The 20,489-nt window shown below is 41.3% G+C and overlaps 1 protein-coding gene across 2 annotated transcripts in view; it reads left to right on the forward strand.

The window, feature by feature from the left end:
- Window positions 1-20,489, forward strand: part of trappc9 (trafficking protein particle complex subunit 9) — a 242,679-nt gene that overhangs the window by 128,672 nt on the left and 93,518 nt on the right. For both annotated transcript variants that reach the window (XM_075449744.1, XM_075449745.1), the window contains one exon: window positions 9,940-10,050. In XM_075449744.1, the coding sequence (XP_075305859.1) occupies window positions 9,940-10,050 (111 nt within the window). The remainder of the gene's footprint in view (window positions 1-9,939; window positions 10,051-20,489) is intronic.

Genomic DNA, 20,489 nt, shown 5'->3' on the forward strand with positions numbered 1-20,489 from the left:
AACGGGCGCTTCTGAGGAAAACAGCTGACGTAAACGTACATTTCGCCGGAATTGTGTTGGCACCAAATACAAAAGTATGATGTTCAAAAAGCTCACAAACAGCACGATGGTTTGTGTAGTCATTTAGCAGCTTACAGCTGGTTATGCTGGATTTTTATCAAGTCAAGCAGTTGTTTTTTTTATTTTTCATTTTTGTATAATCAGATATCCACTGTGTTCAATTAGTAGACTTTGATGTAACATGTACGTGCCACCTTCAGAGGGCTGAGGAGGACGCCTTCACACATGCCAGCTGTGGCACATGCTGCACAGGATCCAGTCTTATCATTTTCTCTGCCTTCCTGGCATCACTTATAAACTCTGATCAGGGCAATATTTTTCTCTCTGTGCTGTTAAACGTCTCCACAGGTGAAACACATGTGATCCCGGTTTGGTTTATGTGTCCGAGTCTAAACCAATTTAAGGGCCGTTTTTAGCACAGAACACAGGTGTGTCGGCTTTAAATGCTGAATATGAATTGCAGCGGCCCCAGTTTGAATCCAGCCAGGGAACAATCGTATCTGTCTTCAGTTTATTTCCTGTCTTCTAATTATCAAATGCTACAACAACCAACCAGGAATGAAGACCTTAATCTCCAGAGTTTTAATCCTTACCATAAAAACCGGCTCAGATAGGGTTTCCATACAGGTTTGCCCTAATGGATTGCATCGTGTTGTAACCTTTTTGGCTCATCTACATCTCTACTCTTTCTTTATTTTGCTTGTTGACTGACAAGATAGACTTGCTTTCTACCCCAAAAGCAGTCTTAAGTTTTGCTCTGTAAGAAAATGCAGCATCCATAAAAAAATACTTTTTCATTTTAGGTTTCTGAAAAACAGAAATATGTGCAATGTGAACGTTCTGAAACGAGGTATTTAGAGGAAAAGAAAAAAGCAGGATTGGTGTTAACACAGATTGATGTACAGTATAAGGCAAAAAGAGGTGAATGTTCCCAGCTGGAGTCAAACAGAGGTCTGTCAGCTCAAAGAGGACGCGTTCGATCCGTCCGCCTTCCCTCAAACGAAAGCTATTTTTGTTGTTTTTTGACATTCAAGTTTGCACTTGACCCCAAAATTGTTCATTCCTTTGTTGCTAAAGTTAAAAAAGAAATAGCAAACAAACACATGGGGCATGTAGCCAGTGCACACACTGAAAAAGTGTAAAAGATCTATGCACAGGATATACACTGTCTGTGCATGTCTGGTTTCTGGAAAATGGAATTGGCAGTGTGTTTTCCTGGCAACTGGAGTGAAGAAACAGCACAAAACTGACAAAAAAAAATAAAAAATCCAAGACGAATCAAGTCGAGTTACCTTGAAACACGCCAAATAATCCAGTAACTATTTTGATGGTGAGAGAAATAAGATCTCATTAACATTGTCCACTTTGTTCAGCGTTTCATGCCATTTTTTCTTCTTGTTAGCATCTGTTCTCCCGTCTCTCCCACGACTTCATTCACACTTGAAATGTTTCTTGTAAATAATATTTTCTGAAGCGTAAGAAAAACACGGGCTAAATTCAGTTTTCAAGTAGCATCTGTATGCTTCCATTCCACCGGGTGCATCTTCTTTATGATGTTTATGCCACAGTCAGCCAGCCGTCTCCTTTTGGCATGTAGAGAATCCTCTCAGGGGTGAGGCCACATGTAAGGTGACAGATCTTTTAAAGAAAGTGACAAAGAGCCACAATGTGTGAAATAGTCAGTCATCCGTGCTTGATCCGTTAAAATCTCATGCGTTCGGCGTTGTGTTGTGTGCCCGTGCTTCTCAGCAGGAAATAAACGGATCCTCTCGTGTGTTTTATGAGCTGCATCCTGTGTATGCTGTGGATGCATAACCCTACCACTATCAAAGAAACGGGCCTTTTGATTTTGATCTTTAATCTTTAATTTTTGACGCTTTAGATCAGGGGTGGCCAACCGGTCAGAGACTAAGAGCCGCATTTTTTACTGTGTTACCACAAAGAGCCACATTATTTTTGAAAAATGACCGAATTCTCTCCGTTACATCCGTCTGTTCTTGACTCTTAACTCTTGTATCGGTCATGTGACGCATCAACGCTGATATTAAACCCACGAACCGAGCAAAATGAGTCTAAAACAGGCGTGTTTGGAAAGCTTCTTCCCAGTGAGGAGACAGAAGAAGAGGCTAAGAAAAAGAAAGCTGAATTTTGAAGGCATGTTTAACCGTTACCATAGCGACCAGAGAGCGTTAGGAGGCAGAGAGGATGTTACGTCAGGAGGACGCTGCTAATAAAGTTACATACAAGTACACAGTGGATTCAAGTTTATTATTATATTTACTAAATACCACAGAGTCTGTGTTAGTTGTATTATTTTATTTTTTAGTATTTATCAACCACACCTGAAAGGCCGGTCTGTGTGTTGGAGACCGCTGCCGTATTGAACTCAAACGAAGCGGAAAAAAAAATAAAAAATTTGATATGAACGTAAGAGCCGCATGAAACCAGACAAAGAGCCGCGGGTTGGCCACCCCTGCTTTAGATGTTGCAGCTTTTATTGCAATCACTTTTGTAGTTTCAAAGAAACTACAACATTTTTCAAAACTACTTCCTTGGGCACATTAAACGATCTCATTTTGCAGATGCTGTTGCAGGAGAAAAAATGGAACTGGGCCAGCATTGGGAAAACAAACCAGCAAAAACCAAACAGATGGATGGCAGGAAAATGAGTAAAAAGTCTCGAAATTCTGAGATACTAAAGGGTTCTAGACTGACTATGCACTGGTGCGCCCAACTTTTTTTTGGGTGCAACCAGTACAAAAGTTAAGTGCACCCAAACTTTTGACCGCATCGCGTTCAACACCGGGTTTTACGGGTTCACTCTTTTTTTTTTAAAAAAAAGCTGCCTGTCTTTTTAGGCAATATTGACTGGTAAATGATGAACTAACAATCTGGTCAACATAACGTTCTTTAATTGAAGCAAAATTCCACAAGACGGGTAACTAACTGAAAAGTGTTGGTGCTTAAAGTGCTTCACCGAGCTGAAACTTAAACTTAAAACATCTCAAGATAAATGAAATAAAACAATCCAAACTAAAAGTGCAAGTGTTTTAAGGACTTCAAACTGAAAATCTCATGGCTCAATGTCTTATGGACTATCCTCCATTGCAGTCACATGCCCCTCTGATGGCCAACTCCTGTAGTGTGGCCTTCTTGATCTTTGGCCTTGGGTAAGCCAGCTTGCCACACTCTCTCTAGCATCAATATCTTCCAGACTTGGCCCTTCTACCCTGACTCTTATCAGATCTTCCACTGTGTCTGAATGAAAGAACCCTCTTTCACAAACTGCAGCTGAGGCAGGGAGGACCAGCATAATGTGTACAAGGTGAAGGATGTTCTGGGATAAAAAAAAAAGATATTCAAGAGATTTATTTAAGCACCGTGTGTTAGATAGCAAAACAGACACAATCTTAAGAAAAAACATTAACAAAATGTGACCTTGTACTCTGAGCAGTAGGGCTCTCTGGTCAACATGAGCTCCCAAATGGACGTGGATTACACAGCGAATCAGTGTTCACATGAACAAAATATCTGCCACCAGCACACATAATAAAGTAGTAATCCACCAGCTGCCCTCTCAGGACTGTGGAGAAGTGGTCCGAGAGAAATGCAAGGTCATCAGCACCGTGGTCCAGGGAGTCCTCTTGGTTCTCTGGCCAGCTGTCATGATTGAAAATGTTGAAGCATTTGACAGCCTTGGTTGTGTCAGACTCAGAAGCTCTTTCTCCTATTGTAAAAACAAATACATTTTAGTTAGTGAGTAACAATATTTCTCATCTACATGTGTTTATAATAGAATAGAATAGAAAAATACTTTATTCATCCCCCAATGGGGGAAATTCAAATTAGTCAAGTAGCTCAAAAAATAATTAATATTTACAATGATTGTATATTAACAACAAAAACAATAATATCAATTCTAATAAAAAATACTACTACTAACTAATAATAATAATAAATGACTAAATAAATAAAATAAAAAAATCAACAAGACGGGTAACTACACTTGCCTTGGAGGCGACTGAATCTTGCGTTCAGATGTTTTGAAGTGGATTTGATTGTTGCATCCAATACTTTTTCAAGTTTAGTGCCAGCAACACCATCTCCTGCCAGCTTTGATGCCTGAGATGAGTGTAATTGTCTGTGTGTTGCATAAACCATAAAAAGAGATTGGGAGTTATAGCTTAGGGATATTTGTACAAATAGACTGTTCTCTGTTTAAATGGGAGACGGAACCAAACATACCTGGAATTTGTAGAGTGCCATTTCACCCTCTTCCTGCTGCTGCCTGCTCTGCAGCCTCATCTCAGCCAGGATCTCTGACAGTCTTCCACCAGGCTTGGGTCTCTCAGCCATTGCCTCTGTGGTCACCAGCGGTTTTTCAAGGCCACAAACTGCCTGTTTAGATATAACAGTGTAGTATTATTAACACAGCTGAAGATGACCACGAACACGATTCAAATTTACACCTCCCACTTCATCTCTCTTACCTGTGGCAGGATGATCTCATTCCTCTGAAGCAGGAGGCTGAACGTACTAATGCCACTGAACACACCTGCAATAAAATGGCAAAATGCCACGAAAAGTGCCATCTTCCATTGATTTCTTAACCTGTGTCATACAACAATAAAAATGAGTCACATAGAACATTGACAAACTAAAAGATTCAATGACAGTTGAAAGTAACTATCTTAAAATTCTTACTCAGTATCTCAGCATTTTCAGTTTAATATATTCTGATATACTAAGTCAGAATTTGGAGATGGTGAATCGTAGTTGTAGTGTGACGACCGGCGAGTCTTCAGTGAACTCTGACGTGCTGCTTAAACAACCTCACTCGCTCCATCTTTAAACTTGGGCATAAAAGTAGAGTCAGCTGTCCAGTGTTTGCTTCGGAGGCTAAAAATATCCCCTCATTGGCATTTCCCTAAATCCAACCATGCTGATGAAGTCCATTACATTTTGTGTGCAGCGTGTATGTCAATATGTTTTTGTGCTAGAGGAGGGCTGCAGAATCAGCACTTATCGATCAGGGTTTGCAGTCTTGAGAAAAGTGTGGGTGCAGTTCTATTGACCTTTTTTTATTTTTAGCTCCCCACACGATGTGTCCCATTTTTACCTCCTCAACGCAACAGTGTCCCCAGTTTCAGTTCACGATCATACGCGTTGAACCCAGACAGGGATGGAGTTTTGGCTTTTATTGTTTTGGGTAAGAAAGATCAGAATGTGGCCTCGCAGAGCTGAAGCTGGGTTTTGTATCGATGTATTTTTGCGGTCACGATGGCATGAAATATCATCACTGCACTGGAAAAAATCAAAGTCTTACCAAGTATATTTGTCTCATTTCTAGTCAAAATATCTTATTACACTTAATATAAGACACAACTGCCTAACAAGCACCATTTCAGCCAGATATAGGGACTTGTTTGAAGACAATACATCTGGAATATCTTGTTAAATGAAAAAGTCTTGAAAACAAATTGTTTTGAGTCATATATCATATGAAACAAGCTTTTTTTTTTACATTTGAAGAGGTTTTTATGCTAATTTCAAGATCACTTTTATCTCAAAAGTCCCAAATATCACATTTTATTTCAAGAAATCTTGACAAGCCGATTTTCACTAGTTCCATTGGCAGATTTTTTTTTTGCTTATTTCAAGCAAAAACGTCTTGTATTTGCTGTTTTTCTTACTTATTTTTGGAGGGGCATTTTTTTCCAGTGTGTAGTTGCAGTTGCATCACTGTAACAGGGCCCTTCTTGAACTATCGAGCGCAAAAGGCTGACCTTGTGGTTCATTTGTTAGGTCTTTGTCTTCCGGCGTACCTTAATGATCAGCAATAGTGGCCTTCAAATGATTTTTTTTTTTGCCACATGTATTGTACAAGTGGTGGCAGTACTATGAAATGAATCTCTGCCAATTAAGCAACCTCCAGGAATACAGATGTTCAGACACCAGCACAGCACACGCAGCCAAGTTATTCAGAGCTCCATTAAAGGTAAATAAGGTATTGATATTTCTTTGATTGATGATTTCCTCTGTGCGCAGTGAACAAAGTAGCAGGTTCAATACGCGTACCGTCTCAGAGATTGGGGATAATTTGCTTCCTTCTCCGCCTCGCTCTGCTCTCGGAACGCAGAGTAAAAACTCACAGACTGAAATGGAGACAAATAGTTTGAAACGCTATCGGCGGTTCTGAATTATTTAGTTAGCTTAGATCTCTTTGCCCTGCCTTGTAGCTGGGCAGAATACTTATCACAATGATTCAGTGCGATGATTCAGTCCCTGCCGGTTCAAAAGCATAATCTTCAGCTTTCATCTACGGCCATTCTGCTGCAAGAGTTCTAAAACAAAGTTGTTTACAGCTATTCAGCATCATTTCGGCCGACCGAGGCCTTTTCACTGCAAACTGAAACTCAAAGACTCAAATCTCCATCGTTCGTGCCTGCATTTCTGCCTGCACCTTTTGGTTATCTTGGGTACTTAGTGCATGAGCAACGAGGCTCTTTCAGAAGTCAGAGGGTTGATCATCTCGGCTATAAATCAGCCCCCTCGCTCGGATCAGGTTGTTAATCACGCCTGCCAACAAAGACAACAATACAATTAAATAAACATGGGCAGGCCTTAAAAGATATGCTCTTTTAAATGCTGCAGGAGTTTATTGGACACTTTCAAATTTAACTTCGAGCCTCCATTCAGCCTGAGGTTTAAGAGGCAGCTGTTAGGAAGGAGGTTAGTGTGACCTGGAGGGAAGATTGGATTTGACATCATGCATACTTTTTTCCCCCCTGCCTGCGCTCATCAGATTTCCTGATTGACTCCATATAATGTAATTACGATGGAGTGGACTGCATCCCCCTATTTTCAGAGCTTTGAAATAGAAAAGTTTGTATTTTATTCATTTTCAAACGAAATAAAAAAAGCACAGCAAGAAAATACACAAAATCTGATTCTATAGTTACATTTTAATTCAGTATTGCTTTGTTCATGAACTGAAGTGCGGGAATTTTTGACACCTCTGGACTGTAAGTATAGCATTTAATGTGTGTAGATATGAATATACAGCACACAGACGTACGTACATCTGTCCAAAGGACATTGTTCCAGGCGTCTTGTGGTTTTGTTCAGATGCAATTTTGTAATTTTAGAGAGAAGAGGCTTTCTCCTGCAACCCTTCCGAACAAGCCATACTCATTCAGTCTTTTTCTAACTGTACTGTCATTAACTTTAACATTGAACATGCTAACTGAGGCCCGTAGAGTCTGAGATGTAGCTCTTTGGTTTTTTGGCAGTTTCTCTGATCATTGTCTGACCTTGGGGTGAACTTGCTGGGAAGACTGACAACTGTCTTGAATGTTTTCCACTTGTGAATAATCTTTCTCGCCGTATAATGATGGACTCTTACGATGTAAATGGCCTTATAACCCTTCCCAGAATGGTGGGCAGCGACAATGACTTCTCTAAGATCATTGCTGATGTCTTTCCTCCTTGGCATCGTGTTAACACACACCTGAATGCTCCAGAGCAGCAAACTGACAACTGATTTGCTTTTACAGAGGAGCTCACACCTGCTGATGATAAGCTAATTAAATGCATTTGATTAGCAGCACCTGGCTGCTTCTTTTAGTTTCTAAGGAAGCAATTAGAGTGTTGCATTTTTTCACACACTGCATCTGCATTATAACTAGTTTTTGTTAGATAAATAATGGTAAAGTGTAATATGTCATGTGTTGTTGTGTTGCATTTACCTCGTTTTATGATCTTTTAAGCACCAGACTATTTTTTTCTTTTGTTTTGATTGTTGGTCATTTGCCAGTCAGAAGGTCAGTGACTCCACTCCAGGCTTACCCAGAATATTTCCCCCCCCTCCGTTTTCAATAATAACATTGTGCACACAACATCGTTTTCAAAAAACTTGTCATTTACATCAACCCGCATAAAAACGCCGTCAAGCGCCATAATAACTGTGCCAAACCTATTGGCGGCAGTGTAGGGAAAGGAATAAAGCCATGCAAGCCAATCAAAATCCTCAGAATCGAGGGCTTTCCTCATGTGAAGAAGGAGATAACGCAAGCATATCACAACAAAACTGAAGGCAATAAGAGGGAAATATAGACAGTCAGTGGATACTGGACGCAGGAGCGGAAGAGTGGTGCTCCTCTATTTTGAACTGTGCGAGCAGGTGTGGGGTGGCAAATGCAATAAGGCCAGAATCGTTTGCACAAACATAAAAATTAGTAGAACTTTAACATCATCCATGATAATCCTGATCAGTAGCCAAACAAACTGTAAACATAAGGCGCTCGCATGACGTTAAAGCTGCAGTAGGCAAGTTTTCAAAATTGCGAGTCTAAAGTCGGAAAATTCGAACTGACACAACTTTCAGGTCCCTCCCCCAACCTCTAACAAGCTCCGAATCGCCCCCCAAACCCCTCCCCCTCTGTGGACGAGGTTGTGCACGTGAGTTCACACCAGTGTGAGCGCACACAAGCTGGAGAAGACTCACGCTCAGCAGCGTGTGCACAAGCTGTGATTGACAGGTAGGATTCCTCCACCGTAACTTGATTGGTTAAAAACAGCCGGGAGCGCTCGGTTTTTGTAAGCATGATTACAGGCTTCAGAGGGAGCTACAGATTTCGTTATTTTTCCTAAACAGCCTATTTAATATTCTACTTCCAGAATCCCATGACAGTTCAAGCTAATATGACAAAAAAAAAGTTGCCTACTGCCGCTTTAAGCACAATATGGATGCCATAAATTTTATATTGTATCTCAAATGTAAAACATTCCAATTCAAATAGGATGTACTTGTTTTTTATTTTTTTCACACGACTGCAGATATACTGCACATTTTTTGGGGTTAATTGTAATTTATCCCAAATGTAATTTATTCAAAATTCTGTTTAAATTTCACCCCATTAATTCAGATTTCTTTTCATAATGGAAGTATGCTGAATACAAAAGTACTGCAAATGTCCAAGCCTTCATTCCTTAAGAGGGTCATACGTGGGTTCCATCACACCTGTTAAGTGTGAATAGTTGTGACTGATTGTTTTGACAGCTTTAAATAATCTTTTCAGCAGGTTTTTACTTTTTTTCACATAACATCAGTGTAATGCAGCCCAATTCAGCAGCAACACAGTCTCGGTTCTTTTAGTAGTTGATAATAAATGTTGTTGTATTATTACTACATTATGACTATAATGCTATATGCGACTTTAGATTTTTTTGTGTGTGCATGTAAAATGAAACTAACATCAATCTGATACTAAATTAACCTAAAGTTGTGTCACATTCTGTACTGTACACCTGATTAAGCTCATGGTGCTCTGGCTGTTCTGGATAGTCTGTTCCAGGATTCTGTTCACAGACATCTCCTCCTTTCATCTGTCATTACTGCAGAGAGAAAAAAAAAGAACACCTACTTGGGGGGGGGGTTAAAATTAACTCTTTGAAAATCCAGCATCTTTATCTGAATCACAAATTGGTCCTCTTATGATCTGCATGAGAAAAGCAGGCCAGGGATGATGTGGAGGTGACCTGCTGCAGCGAGGCCTGCGGGCCTGATGAAAGCACGGCCACCTTTGATGTTATGACAAGGACTGATGAGTACTCTGCGCTGTGCTCTCTCTTGATCTCATGGATTCAGCTTGTCCATGCTGCTGTGTATTTTTAGAAAGTAATTGTAGCCTAATGCATAAACATTGTCCAGAGTTTATGTGGGCAGCAACCCTGTGGGGTAACTGATGATAAGGATTTTGTTGTTGTGCGTAAAGATTTACGAGTTAGGCACGGTGCAACCTAGGATCTGTGCATGAGCATATCATTGCATTAAGTCATATATAATCTATACATTTGCTCTTCTGTGTGTGTCCACAGCACCCGTCAGTGTCATCTCCTGCTTGACATCTTCAACCCGACAGAACATGAGCTCACCGTCAGCGCAAAGAACAACCAGGACCTGGTTCTCCATGCCAGCGAGTGCCAGAGGTGAGTGGAAAGTTGACCTCTCTACAAAGAGCGATGTGGAACATGATGTGGAACCTGCCTCATTTCGAGTTGGGCTTCCTCGTGCTGTATAAAGAGCTACTCTCTGTCATGGTGTGGACAAAAAAACCTCTCAGCGTATCCTTGAATCTGTGGCCTTGGAACATGAAGAGTCGTAGCACATTTTGTTTGACTCATCACGGACTATCTGCGTTGGTCCATTTTTGATTTGTTGTTTATTTAACCTGAAAGTGAAAATTCCCATTGCATTCACACTGGGGGTGTAAACAGAAGCCAACAGAAGTCAATGAAGTCATGGAGGAACCAGACATTTAATTAAAAGTCAGCTCTTTCCATTGATTTAAACACGGGTCGTGACCACCAGCACGTGCGTGTCACTTTGAGTCTGTTTCCGTGACACTTTCTAAATATCACATTGGACTGCATATTGTCAAATATTAAATGTTAAATAACTTCGATCAAATATATTTAGCTAAGAAAACATGATGACATTTCAAGGGTTTAAAGTTCCTCTGGTGACACTTTCTCCGAACACCTGACACATTCCTGCATTGAAATACTGATTCATGGGTAACATGGTCATGATTGTGAAATTTATTTGTTTGGAAGCATCGTGTTATCTTTTTTATTTCCTGTTGAAGTGCATATGGATGTATATTTTTTGCACATATAAAAGGTATTCAAAGTGAAACATCCTGACTAACAGACCAAAGGGAGTTGTTGTCTCCCTAATGGGAAACTCTGCTCCTGAACTGTCTAACATCATGTCTAACATCATGTCTGTCGTCCAGGTTTTTCTTCCGTTACCTGCCCACATCCCCGTGTAAAGGCTCTAGCTTGGTTGCCGCTAGCATGGTTGCCGCGTCTGCTAGCGCGAGCGGTGTTGATGACGTCACGATTTCGTGCCGGCTATATATAGTGGCGCAAGTCGATGCGCCAGTAGTTGCAATTTTCTCCGTCACAGAGGTGGCGCTGCTACATGAAGGTTACCGCTACTCTACAACCACGAAAGTCGAGAAGAAAACAATGAAGAGCAGGAATACTGTCATTACTGATACTGCTGCAGTATCTGGATAATTTAAATTTTTTAATTCAGTTAAAAGAGGTGAAGGTCTGAAGCCCCCGGCATCAACAGAGTCTCTGCCCTCTTCTTTGCCTTCACGTATCTGAGAGACAAAAGAGACAACGTGGCATGGCATGAGGGATATCACAGGTGAGTAGGTACGTGGGTAGGAACGAAGGTAACATGAGTAAGGATCTGACAAAAAGACAGGGGAGACTGGAAACTGAATAGGGACCTGGGAGTGATTAGTGACTGGGTGCAGCTGGTGGGGAATGAACAGGTGACATGAGTGAAGCTAATGAACTGAACATGGAAGTGAGGGGAAAACAATGGCAAAACTAAAAACAAGAACTCCAAAACCAAGACCTGAAATCTGAAACATGATGAAACATAAAAAACATGGCAGAGTCCCGTGGGCGTGACACCCGTAGCTTCTTCCACACATTCTTACAGAACTCTCCCTCTTTCCCCAAAGTTCTGCCCATCTCTGTCCACCAGTTTTGGGAGTTTACGTGCTCCCTGTGCTGTTTCACTGCAGTTTCGTACAGCTGCTGTACAAACGCACCTCCTGACTGAGCCTGGTCTCACATTGGTTGTCTATCCGGTTTGTCATTCTCAGCGCAGCCAAGTTACAATAATCGACGGGTGCACGACACCGCGCTGCGCCGTCTTTTCAAGGCAAACGCCATGCCTGAAACGTCATTTTGACGTCACGGGCCGCCACCGCCGTGAGCGACGCGTCAACTGTAAATCCGCCTTTAGACATTCGCATAGAGTTTGTCTTGTCGGGCTCACCTCAAACATTTCTGACCAAACACCGACACCTGTATGGCTTATCAGATTTACATTAGATTTTTGGCTAATGAAAGACTCAAGATGTCTTTGTTTCTATCGTGACAGAGAAAATCCTTTCACTCGCAGTTTGCCACTGTTTACGCCATTATGCATAACGGGTAGCAGTGACATGAAAATGTCTGGAACCCGCTGCGAGCTTTCAGGTTTACTAGATGCCACAGTCAGTGAAATCATAGAGACGGCAACGTTGCTGCAGCACATGTCTGAGGGCCGCTGTTTACATTAAACTTCTGTGAAGCCGGAGCTCAGCTCTCTTATCTTGGTGTTTAGAAACAAAGTGGAACATTATGTCACAGTATTTAGTTATAGACCTGATTACAGCAAGCAACACCTGTGAGTTCTTTCCCGTCAGCTCGAGCTGACAGAGATATCAACTGAACCAGGGAAGGGGTGGTGAGACCACAGGTGCAGGTCTTTAGGAAGCCGTTTGCTCCTTCTGTCGACTGCAATCTACAACCAAAGGCGGCACCGTGAGACACAATATAAATCAAATATATGAATCAATATATTTATTGCTGGCTTGTAAAAGCTGTAACATTTTAAAGCTTTAACATATATAATTCAAGGTCTATAAGTCTTATTAGTCTGGGTTCCTTTTTAAGAGACAGAAGCTAAAAACAAAGTGTTTCAGACCAAAGGTGACAAGAGTTGTTTAACCATGTCAACCCTATTGTAGTAGAGCCCCAAAATATGATCCCGAACCTGTAAGTGAGCATTTTATCGGCTCTTCTGAAGAGAACGCTGTGTGTAGCTCTGCTGTTGGAGGCTACTTTCACATTGGACAGTTATTACCCCAAACATATGTCATGTTGCATTTTTCTCCTCCTCACATTTTGAGGATGACAGCCTGTAAAAGCTGCAGTAACCACTGTTACTCCTCCTTAAAGAGCTGCTGGTCCCCCCTAAAAGAATGCCATTAGTCGAGGTTTGACTTTTAGTGTCCTCTGAGTTTTTACGCTCCTCCTTCCTGCCAGGAGCACAAACTCGTGGATATTTATTTATTTATTTTTTTTCAGACAATGCAAGCTCTGATTATTTTCTAGTGCTAAATTAGTCGCACCCAAAACTGATGCTCTCTCATATAGAGGAGACGTGCCGGCACACGTGCTCACACATCACCTCGATCTCTCATTGTTTCCCTAGATTTCCTCAGCCTCTCCCTCCTGATCAGCTTATCATTTCACTGGAAAGTGGCAAATTATGATTCCTGTCAGCACTTTCTCTCCAGTGCATCCTTGAGCCTGAGCGGAGGTACACTGCTGGTGACTCATAGGCCTCTCTCCACAGGGGTGGGATGTTATTATTTGAGGGGAATTAGGGGGTGGAAAGAGATGTTTTCAGACGGAGCCAAACGGCTCATCGCTGAGCTCTTTTTTTAAAATGGTCCTTCCTGTGCAGAAATGAGTTGAAATGATCAAGCTTCCCAGCTATACTTTACTGTTATTGTCTAAAAGAGGAGAACTGGGGAAGTTTGAAGCGAGATTCATGCCCAGGTTTTGCTTTGTTTAACTTTGCAGAGCAGTTATGTCACTAATATTAAACTGAAGTCGAAGCCAAAAAGTGATTAGTGCTTACTGTGAAACTATAGCTAATATAAGTGATTAGCGGGGCACCTCGCTCTGTTAAGCATATGAAGCAGTTGTATACCACACGCAGGGATTCAGACTACTTGTGTCTGTTGCATTTTATTCTTGCTGCTCAGATAAACTGACAGCAGCGTCCAGCGGCCGAAGTTGTGGTTAAGAAGATATCGATTGCAGTGATCTCTTTTATTTTTTGGATTGGTCAGCTGAAGTTTGGCCCCAGTTCTTCCCCTTTGGGAGTCAGTCATAGAAGAATAGAATATAATAGAAAAATACTTTATTCATCCCCCAATGGGGGAAATTCAAATTGGTCAAGTAGCTCAAAAAAATTATAAATATTTATAATGATTGTATATTAACAACGACAATGATAATAATAATAATACTAATAAAATACTACTACTACTATTAATAATAAATGACTAAATAAATAAGTTTGAGAAGAAAATGTCAGCAGTCACTGTTAAAAAGCCTTATGGCTGTGGGGACAAAGGACCTCCTGAACCTCTCAGTCCAGTCATACGCACACCTGAGCGTTCATGTCTGTCAGTGTGGTCTGACAGGTTTTTTGGACCAGTCGTGCAGCTCAAAACTTTGTCCAGCTTCGTTAGCTTATTAGCGTTATACTATTATACCTCATGTTTCAGCAGGAGAGATGTCAGCGATAAACTGCAGGTGTCAGCGATGTCCGCGCTGCGACTCATCGTGATCGTCACGTCAATGTCCGTTTTATTTCTATAGAACATTCGTAAGCAACCAAAGTGCTTTACAAGCTAGCTTAAAAACAAAGAAGAAGAAAAAAAACAGCGGTCAATAAGATAAAATACAATATAACAAAACAAAGAAAAAACTGTAAAATAGACAAGCTGGAACAAAGAGACATCCCAACTTAAAAAATCTGGTAGGGACGCGATCTGAACTTGAATTAGAGGCCGAGCTTAAAAAGGGAGTTTTCAGACGAGACACAAAAGACTCCTGTAGACTCTGCAGTTGCTTTTTGGTAGTTATTCCAGTGTCTGGCTGCCACTGCGAAAGCCTGATCCCCTCTATGCTTTAACCGAGACCTCGGCTGAACTGAGAGCATCTCGCTCGATGATCTAAATGCTCTTTTTGGGTTATATAAGTCCAGCAGTGTGGTTGAATAGATGAGTGCCAGAACATTTGAAATTTTAAAGTAAGAAAAAGAATCTTAAACTCAATAAAAAAAAATGTAAAGGTTTACATTATTGCCTGTTAAAAGCACGCCGGGCTAACTGCAAGGGATGGAGAGGTGAGTGTTCAAGACCAAAATATATGAAGAATTTCAGTAGTCCAATCTGGAGATGATGAGGGCATGAATACGTTTTTCGAAGTCTTTTGGGGGAAGGTAAAATCTTGTCGAGGCAATTTAACGCAATTGATGAAAACTGGTATTTACAATCGTGGTGACTCGCTTTTCTGATTTAAAAGAACTGAAAATATCTAAAAGAATTCCATCTCTAACGGTGGGAAAACAACGAGAAGGAAGAGCTAGCTCATCCAGAAAGGAACCATTTCCAAATACAATCATTTCAGTCTTGTTTTCATGAAGAGCAAGAAAATTCTATGCTGACCAGTCTTTGATGTCTTGAAGACGGTTAAACAGAGGCTGCAGTGGGATAGGAACATCAAGTTTAACAGAGAAGTCAATTTGGATGTCATTAGCATCGCAATGAAAGGAAATATTGTCCTTCCTGGAAATTGATCCCAAAGGCAGCATATGTAATGAAAACAGAATCGGGCCCAAAATGGACCTTTGAGGTACACCATAACAAATAGGGGCTGAGGAGAAGGAGTGTTATCCCATGAAAAACAGACCTCTCTGACAAATGAGATTCAAACCACGACAAAACTTTGCCTTAAAGACCAGCAACGTTTTCAAGTCTTGACAAAAGATGTTGTGATTGGCTGCGTAAAAAGGCAGCAGTTAAATGTAAAAGAACTAAAACAGCAGAGCAACCTCAGTCCACAATAAAAAGAAGATCATTGAAAACTCTTTAAAACCAGACTGGAACTCTTCACAAACACCATTAGAGTCTAAAAAGGTCAGAAGTTGATTAGAAAAAACAACCTTTTCCACAATTCTGGACTTAAAAGGTAGTTTAGATATTGGCCTATAGTTAGAAAGGACATATGGATCAAGGTTTTTCTTTTCCATAATAGGCTGCACAACCGGTTGATGACAATGAAACATTCAATAAAAGTAGAATACTGGGCCCAGGGATGTGAAGAGTTTCCTTAGAAAGACGAGAGGGGATGGCATCCCGTGGGGATTTAGGAGGTCTTAGATAATAGGCTACTTCTGTTAACACAGAAAAAGGCAAAGACTCAAAAAGATGAAAAACAGCAGAGCATTTAGAGACTGATCTGAAACGATCATCTCATCATGGATCCCTGCATCGTCATGTTCTCTGAACTAGAAGGAATATGTCTTTTTCAGCAGTGAGAGCTGCAGGTAGCATCAGTCAGCAGGCTGTGAAAGCTCCCCGCAGCACCAGTCAGACAGATCAGGCACGATTTTAGACCTTAAGTCGCCTGTGGTGACGAAGGATTTTTAGCTTTTACTGAAGCAAAAGTACTGAGACAACTGTGCAACTACTCCTTCACACGTTAAGCAATTAAAACAATGTCCCGTGTCGCTTCGCTTTTTACATTCATAGCAGTATATAACACCTGCAGCGACGCTGTGGTGATGAAAAACGATATCAGTGCTGTAGCCGATGAGGTGGGGCTCAACATATCGGGCGGCAGGTTGTCATTATTGTCAATAATTTGCAGATGGTTTTTGTCTGAAGATAATCTCTGAGGCCCTCATCACGATGTCCGCTTCGTTCAAACAAAAGTAATGAAACTAGAGGGGATGAAAGACAACGGCATCAGATTCACAGGTGTGTGCAGGTATGATACCATGCTGTTTCCACCCCTGACATCCCGTCAGGCTTTAGTGGGAGGGTGGGATTCACCGGCAGTGGTTGCAGGTCAGTGTGCCCCACCGCTGTCCTTCCTCGATATGAGAAAAGTTTTCTTCTTTTTTTTTTTTTTTTACAAGCAAACAAATCACAACAGCAAAATAATAAATGTGTTCTTATGAGATCCACATCTGGGCTGCCATTTTGACCATTTTCAGGAGTCTTTTAGAAGAGATTTTGATCTTTGGGTCCCGTGCTGCTTTTCCATTTACCCCCCACTGATCTGCCTGTGAAACATGTTGAACTGCCTGAATGCAGATGGATTCAACTCCGCTCATTTTGGATATTCTAGTTATTGTTTAACAGTCTTCAATAACAAAAAAAACTCATTTGGGGAGCATAGTGGAAAAGAACTAAACGCATTTGCAAGAATTCTCCCTGCCTTACTTTCATTTTATGTTACTTACGTGTTTGTGTTCCTTTTTATGATTCAGAGGAAAATTATTCTTTGGCTGACAGAAAAAGACATGATATTCTTGTAAAATGGTTCACACTGTCCAAGCTTTCAGCCATATTTTTCAGTTGATTGTATCATCGGGTAAGATACTGAGTAAGACTGTGTGTTGTGGAGGAAAGAATAAGGGGAACTGGACTGATGTAAATGTAAATGGGCGAGTGTTGTTTATCGTCTGAAGTGCTTTGAGTGATCAGCATGGCAAGAAAATTGCTTTGTGAGAGCAGTTTATTTACTCCACGATAATGCATCAATCCCAGGGGGAATTTTTCTGAGTAATGAGTGTTTTTGAGTCGCATTTTATTGATGACCCTTACATGCTTGTGGGTACTTCTTCCGCTGCTTCGGAGCGATGCAAATTTTACCGTTCAAGGAGGGTGAAGAATTTATGGAGAATTTCCAACAGAAATGGAGCTGTTGTCAGTTCGTTTTTATCCGCGTTTCTTTAGTTCCTTAAGGCAACGTACATTGGCTGCCCCCAAAACAGTCTCAGCTCAGATCCAAGTCTGGAGCATCGAGCGCTGGAGCGATTGATAGCTTTCAGCTTGGAACCGGTTATTTGGCTCAATCTGATGCTGCGAGCGGCTTCTTTTTCTTTAAGGAAAACATGTCGAAAGACGAATGCCGTGGTGGCGAAAAGAGATATTGCTCTGTTTTTAGAAAAGTCAGTTATTGGTCTGCATCGTGCAAACGAACTGAACTTGGGTTAAAAGTGTCCAAAGCAAAGAATAGCGATGAACCATCATGTCGGGGAAAGAAATGCGGTCAGAAGAAAATCTGGAACGATTGTGATCAGAGATCTTTGGTGAAATCGCATCAACATTAGAATGGACGGCAGCTTTGTTATTTTCTTGCTTTTCACATTGTTTTTGCTGTTTTGCAAAAGAACCAGCGAAGAATCACTGAATTTATTTTTTGCTCCAAAATCTCTGCAGGATAATTTGAATATGGGGAAACCAATGAAGGGTAGAGAAGGTCGAGAGATTTGTTGTCCACGGTGTGTTTTGCCTCACTGTTTTTGTGCTGAAATGCCTCTTTGATTTGTTTTTTATCACACAGGGAAAATGATCTTCTCACACTTTGCACCTTCTTTATTTGCACAGTGGCTCCTTCAGATTCCTCCCATAAGCCCAAAAGATATTGTGTCATTCATGAGTTGTACCAATTTTTAAAATTTTGTGGGTGTCTTGTATCAAAGATAGGAGCAGAAAAACGCTTGAATGATTCACTGTGATTTGGAACGCTGTTTGCAGCTGAAATGCGCATCCCTTTTTAAAATCTAAGGCTGTGTGCAAAAGAATAGAAAGAACGACCCGTTTCTTTCCATCGGGAGTTTTGCTCTTCTCTGATGGCACGAGCATCTTCCAAGATGACAGCACCGGAGGGTGGTTCGTTGGACACGGACATCATTTTCCGACTTTTAACTCTATTGAGAATCTTTTGGATGTGCTGGAGAAGACTCTGACTCGCCCGGCATCAATACGAGCTTTCGTCTAAATAAAATTTGATGCAGCTCCGGGCGGACGTGAATCTGTGCGATATCGCATTAGCTTATTGAGCAAATGGTGCCGTACTAAATGCCAAAGGTTGTCAAACTAAATGTGAGAGAGTGCGGCTTTTGGCCAAGTAGGGTATTTTCCCAATTCCGAATGAGAAATCGAGTGGGGGGGTCAGAATGCCAAATGGACCAGCTCTGGAATTGATTGGAAAACACTGCCTCTTCAGAATCTGATACAATGCGCCTCTGAGGCAAAAAATGTCAAGTCTGGCAACAACCGCTGATGCATGTATAGATTTACGTGTCTTTTCCCTCCTTGACTGACGTTCCCCATAGAGACAGCCTGTGCCTTTGACTGCACTAATCATCATTTCCGTCCTGCCATGCTTCCCCCTGATGCCTGACAGATGTTTTATTATGACAGGGGAACTCAGATCCTGGATCTAGATTCTTTTTCACAGCATCTGTTTTTCTTATTCCTGTGATGCAGGGAATAGTTGATGCATCCTCACTGCTCCTCAGCTCAGTTTTACCCGAATGTTGATCACTTCCTTCCACCAACACAGGAGCCCTTTTTTTCACAGCACTGTGGGATTTGGCGTGGAAACGGGGCCACAGACTCATACTTCGCCGTCTCTTTAACCGTATTTCGCCAACATCGGGTGGCCTCATCATTTAATGGAAATCCCCTGCTCTGTGATGAATGACGAGATGTTTTCTGGAGTCTTCATCCAGGACTGGTGAAGCCAAGGCTTCAGTCCATCAGCCGCACTTTCCACCTCCAACAAATGTTTATTTGAACGTGTCCTTTGGGCTCGTTCATGGCCGCACACACGGAACACCTAGGAAAGGCTCCCATGCGTTGAGCAGGAGATTTCTATTTGAATTTTAAACCTGTTCCAAGACTCTTAGAGATGGGAAGCTGTTTTCATCTACTTCCACATTCACAGTTTTTAAATGGACTAGTTACGGCTTACATTTATCGACTGTTTCCATTCGCTGGCGGCCATTTAGCAGCAAGTTTGGTTTGCGGAGTTTGTTTTTTTCTTTGCTGCAGTCAGAGTGCTCCTTTCATCTTCTCATATTTCACGAGGTCTTTATCCTGTCCACACGGTTCTTTAATGGCGGTGTGAGTGGTCACTTTGATGTTCACGAGCCTGACAAGACTCCCAAAAAACAGCTGTGACGCGACCGCAGTGATGGCCAAAATATTCTTTCTGTTGACGGCTTTGAAGCGAGAGCACAGAGACGGAAGGATGTGTACCGGCCTTTTTTTTGGTTCCTCAACCTGCAGATCTTCCGACCTAAGATGGTTTTTGCAGATAATATTTGCGGGTTAGAAAGACTAGCGTTAGTATATATATATATATATATATATTTTTTTTTTTTAGCCCTTGTCCTGTCCAGCATTATGGCAGCAGAATTGTAATCTTAATACCGTTTATTCCAAACACATTTGCTATGCCAAGGGAAGCTTTATGAATGTAAAGCTCCCCTTGATGCCCATCAACTCCTTATTTATTTATTTATTTTTGTTACAATACTTAACGTGATAGTGCCGAACCGGACCGGGGAGCAGAGAGAGAGGGAGAGCGAAGAAGAGAAAAATAGGAACAGTGGATGAAGAGACAAACATAGAAAACAATGAAAAATCAGACAGCCAGCTGCTACACCTGTAGAAACAAAACTGAAGACAATCCACGGCTTTTGTGGGGAATCCAGCCTTAGAGGCACCAGGAGCACCTGTAAGCAGACAAGCATAGAACAAACACACAAACAAGCCAACAAAAAAGCACAAGCAGCAGCAATCACATATAATAGCGTTAGTATAGTGTGCATGGTGGGATATGAGGATTTGGTCTTGTTTATCAGGGTTTCAGTATTACAGTTTGGTGTTGAGATCCAGCATTTAACACCAATTGCACAATGTTTTTTTGTTTTTTTTTCCATGAAACATTACGTCGTGTGTGAAGAGAGAACG

Source organism: Odontesthes bonariensis, chromosome 18, assembly GCF_027942865.1.
Source record: "Odontesthes bonariensis isolate fOdoBon6 chromosome 18, fOdoBon6.hap1, whole genome shotgun sequence".
NCBI classification, from domain to species: domain Eukaryota; kingdom Metazoa; phylum Chordata; class Actinopteri; order Atheriniformes; family Atherinopsidae; genus Odontesthes; species Odontesthes bonariensis.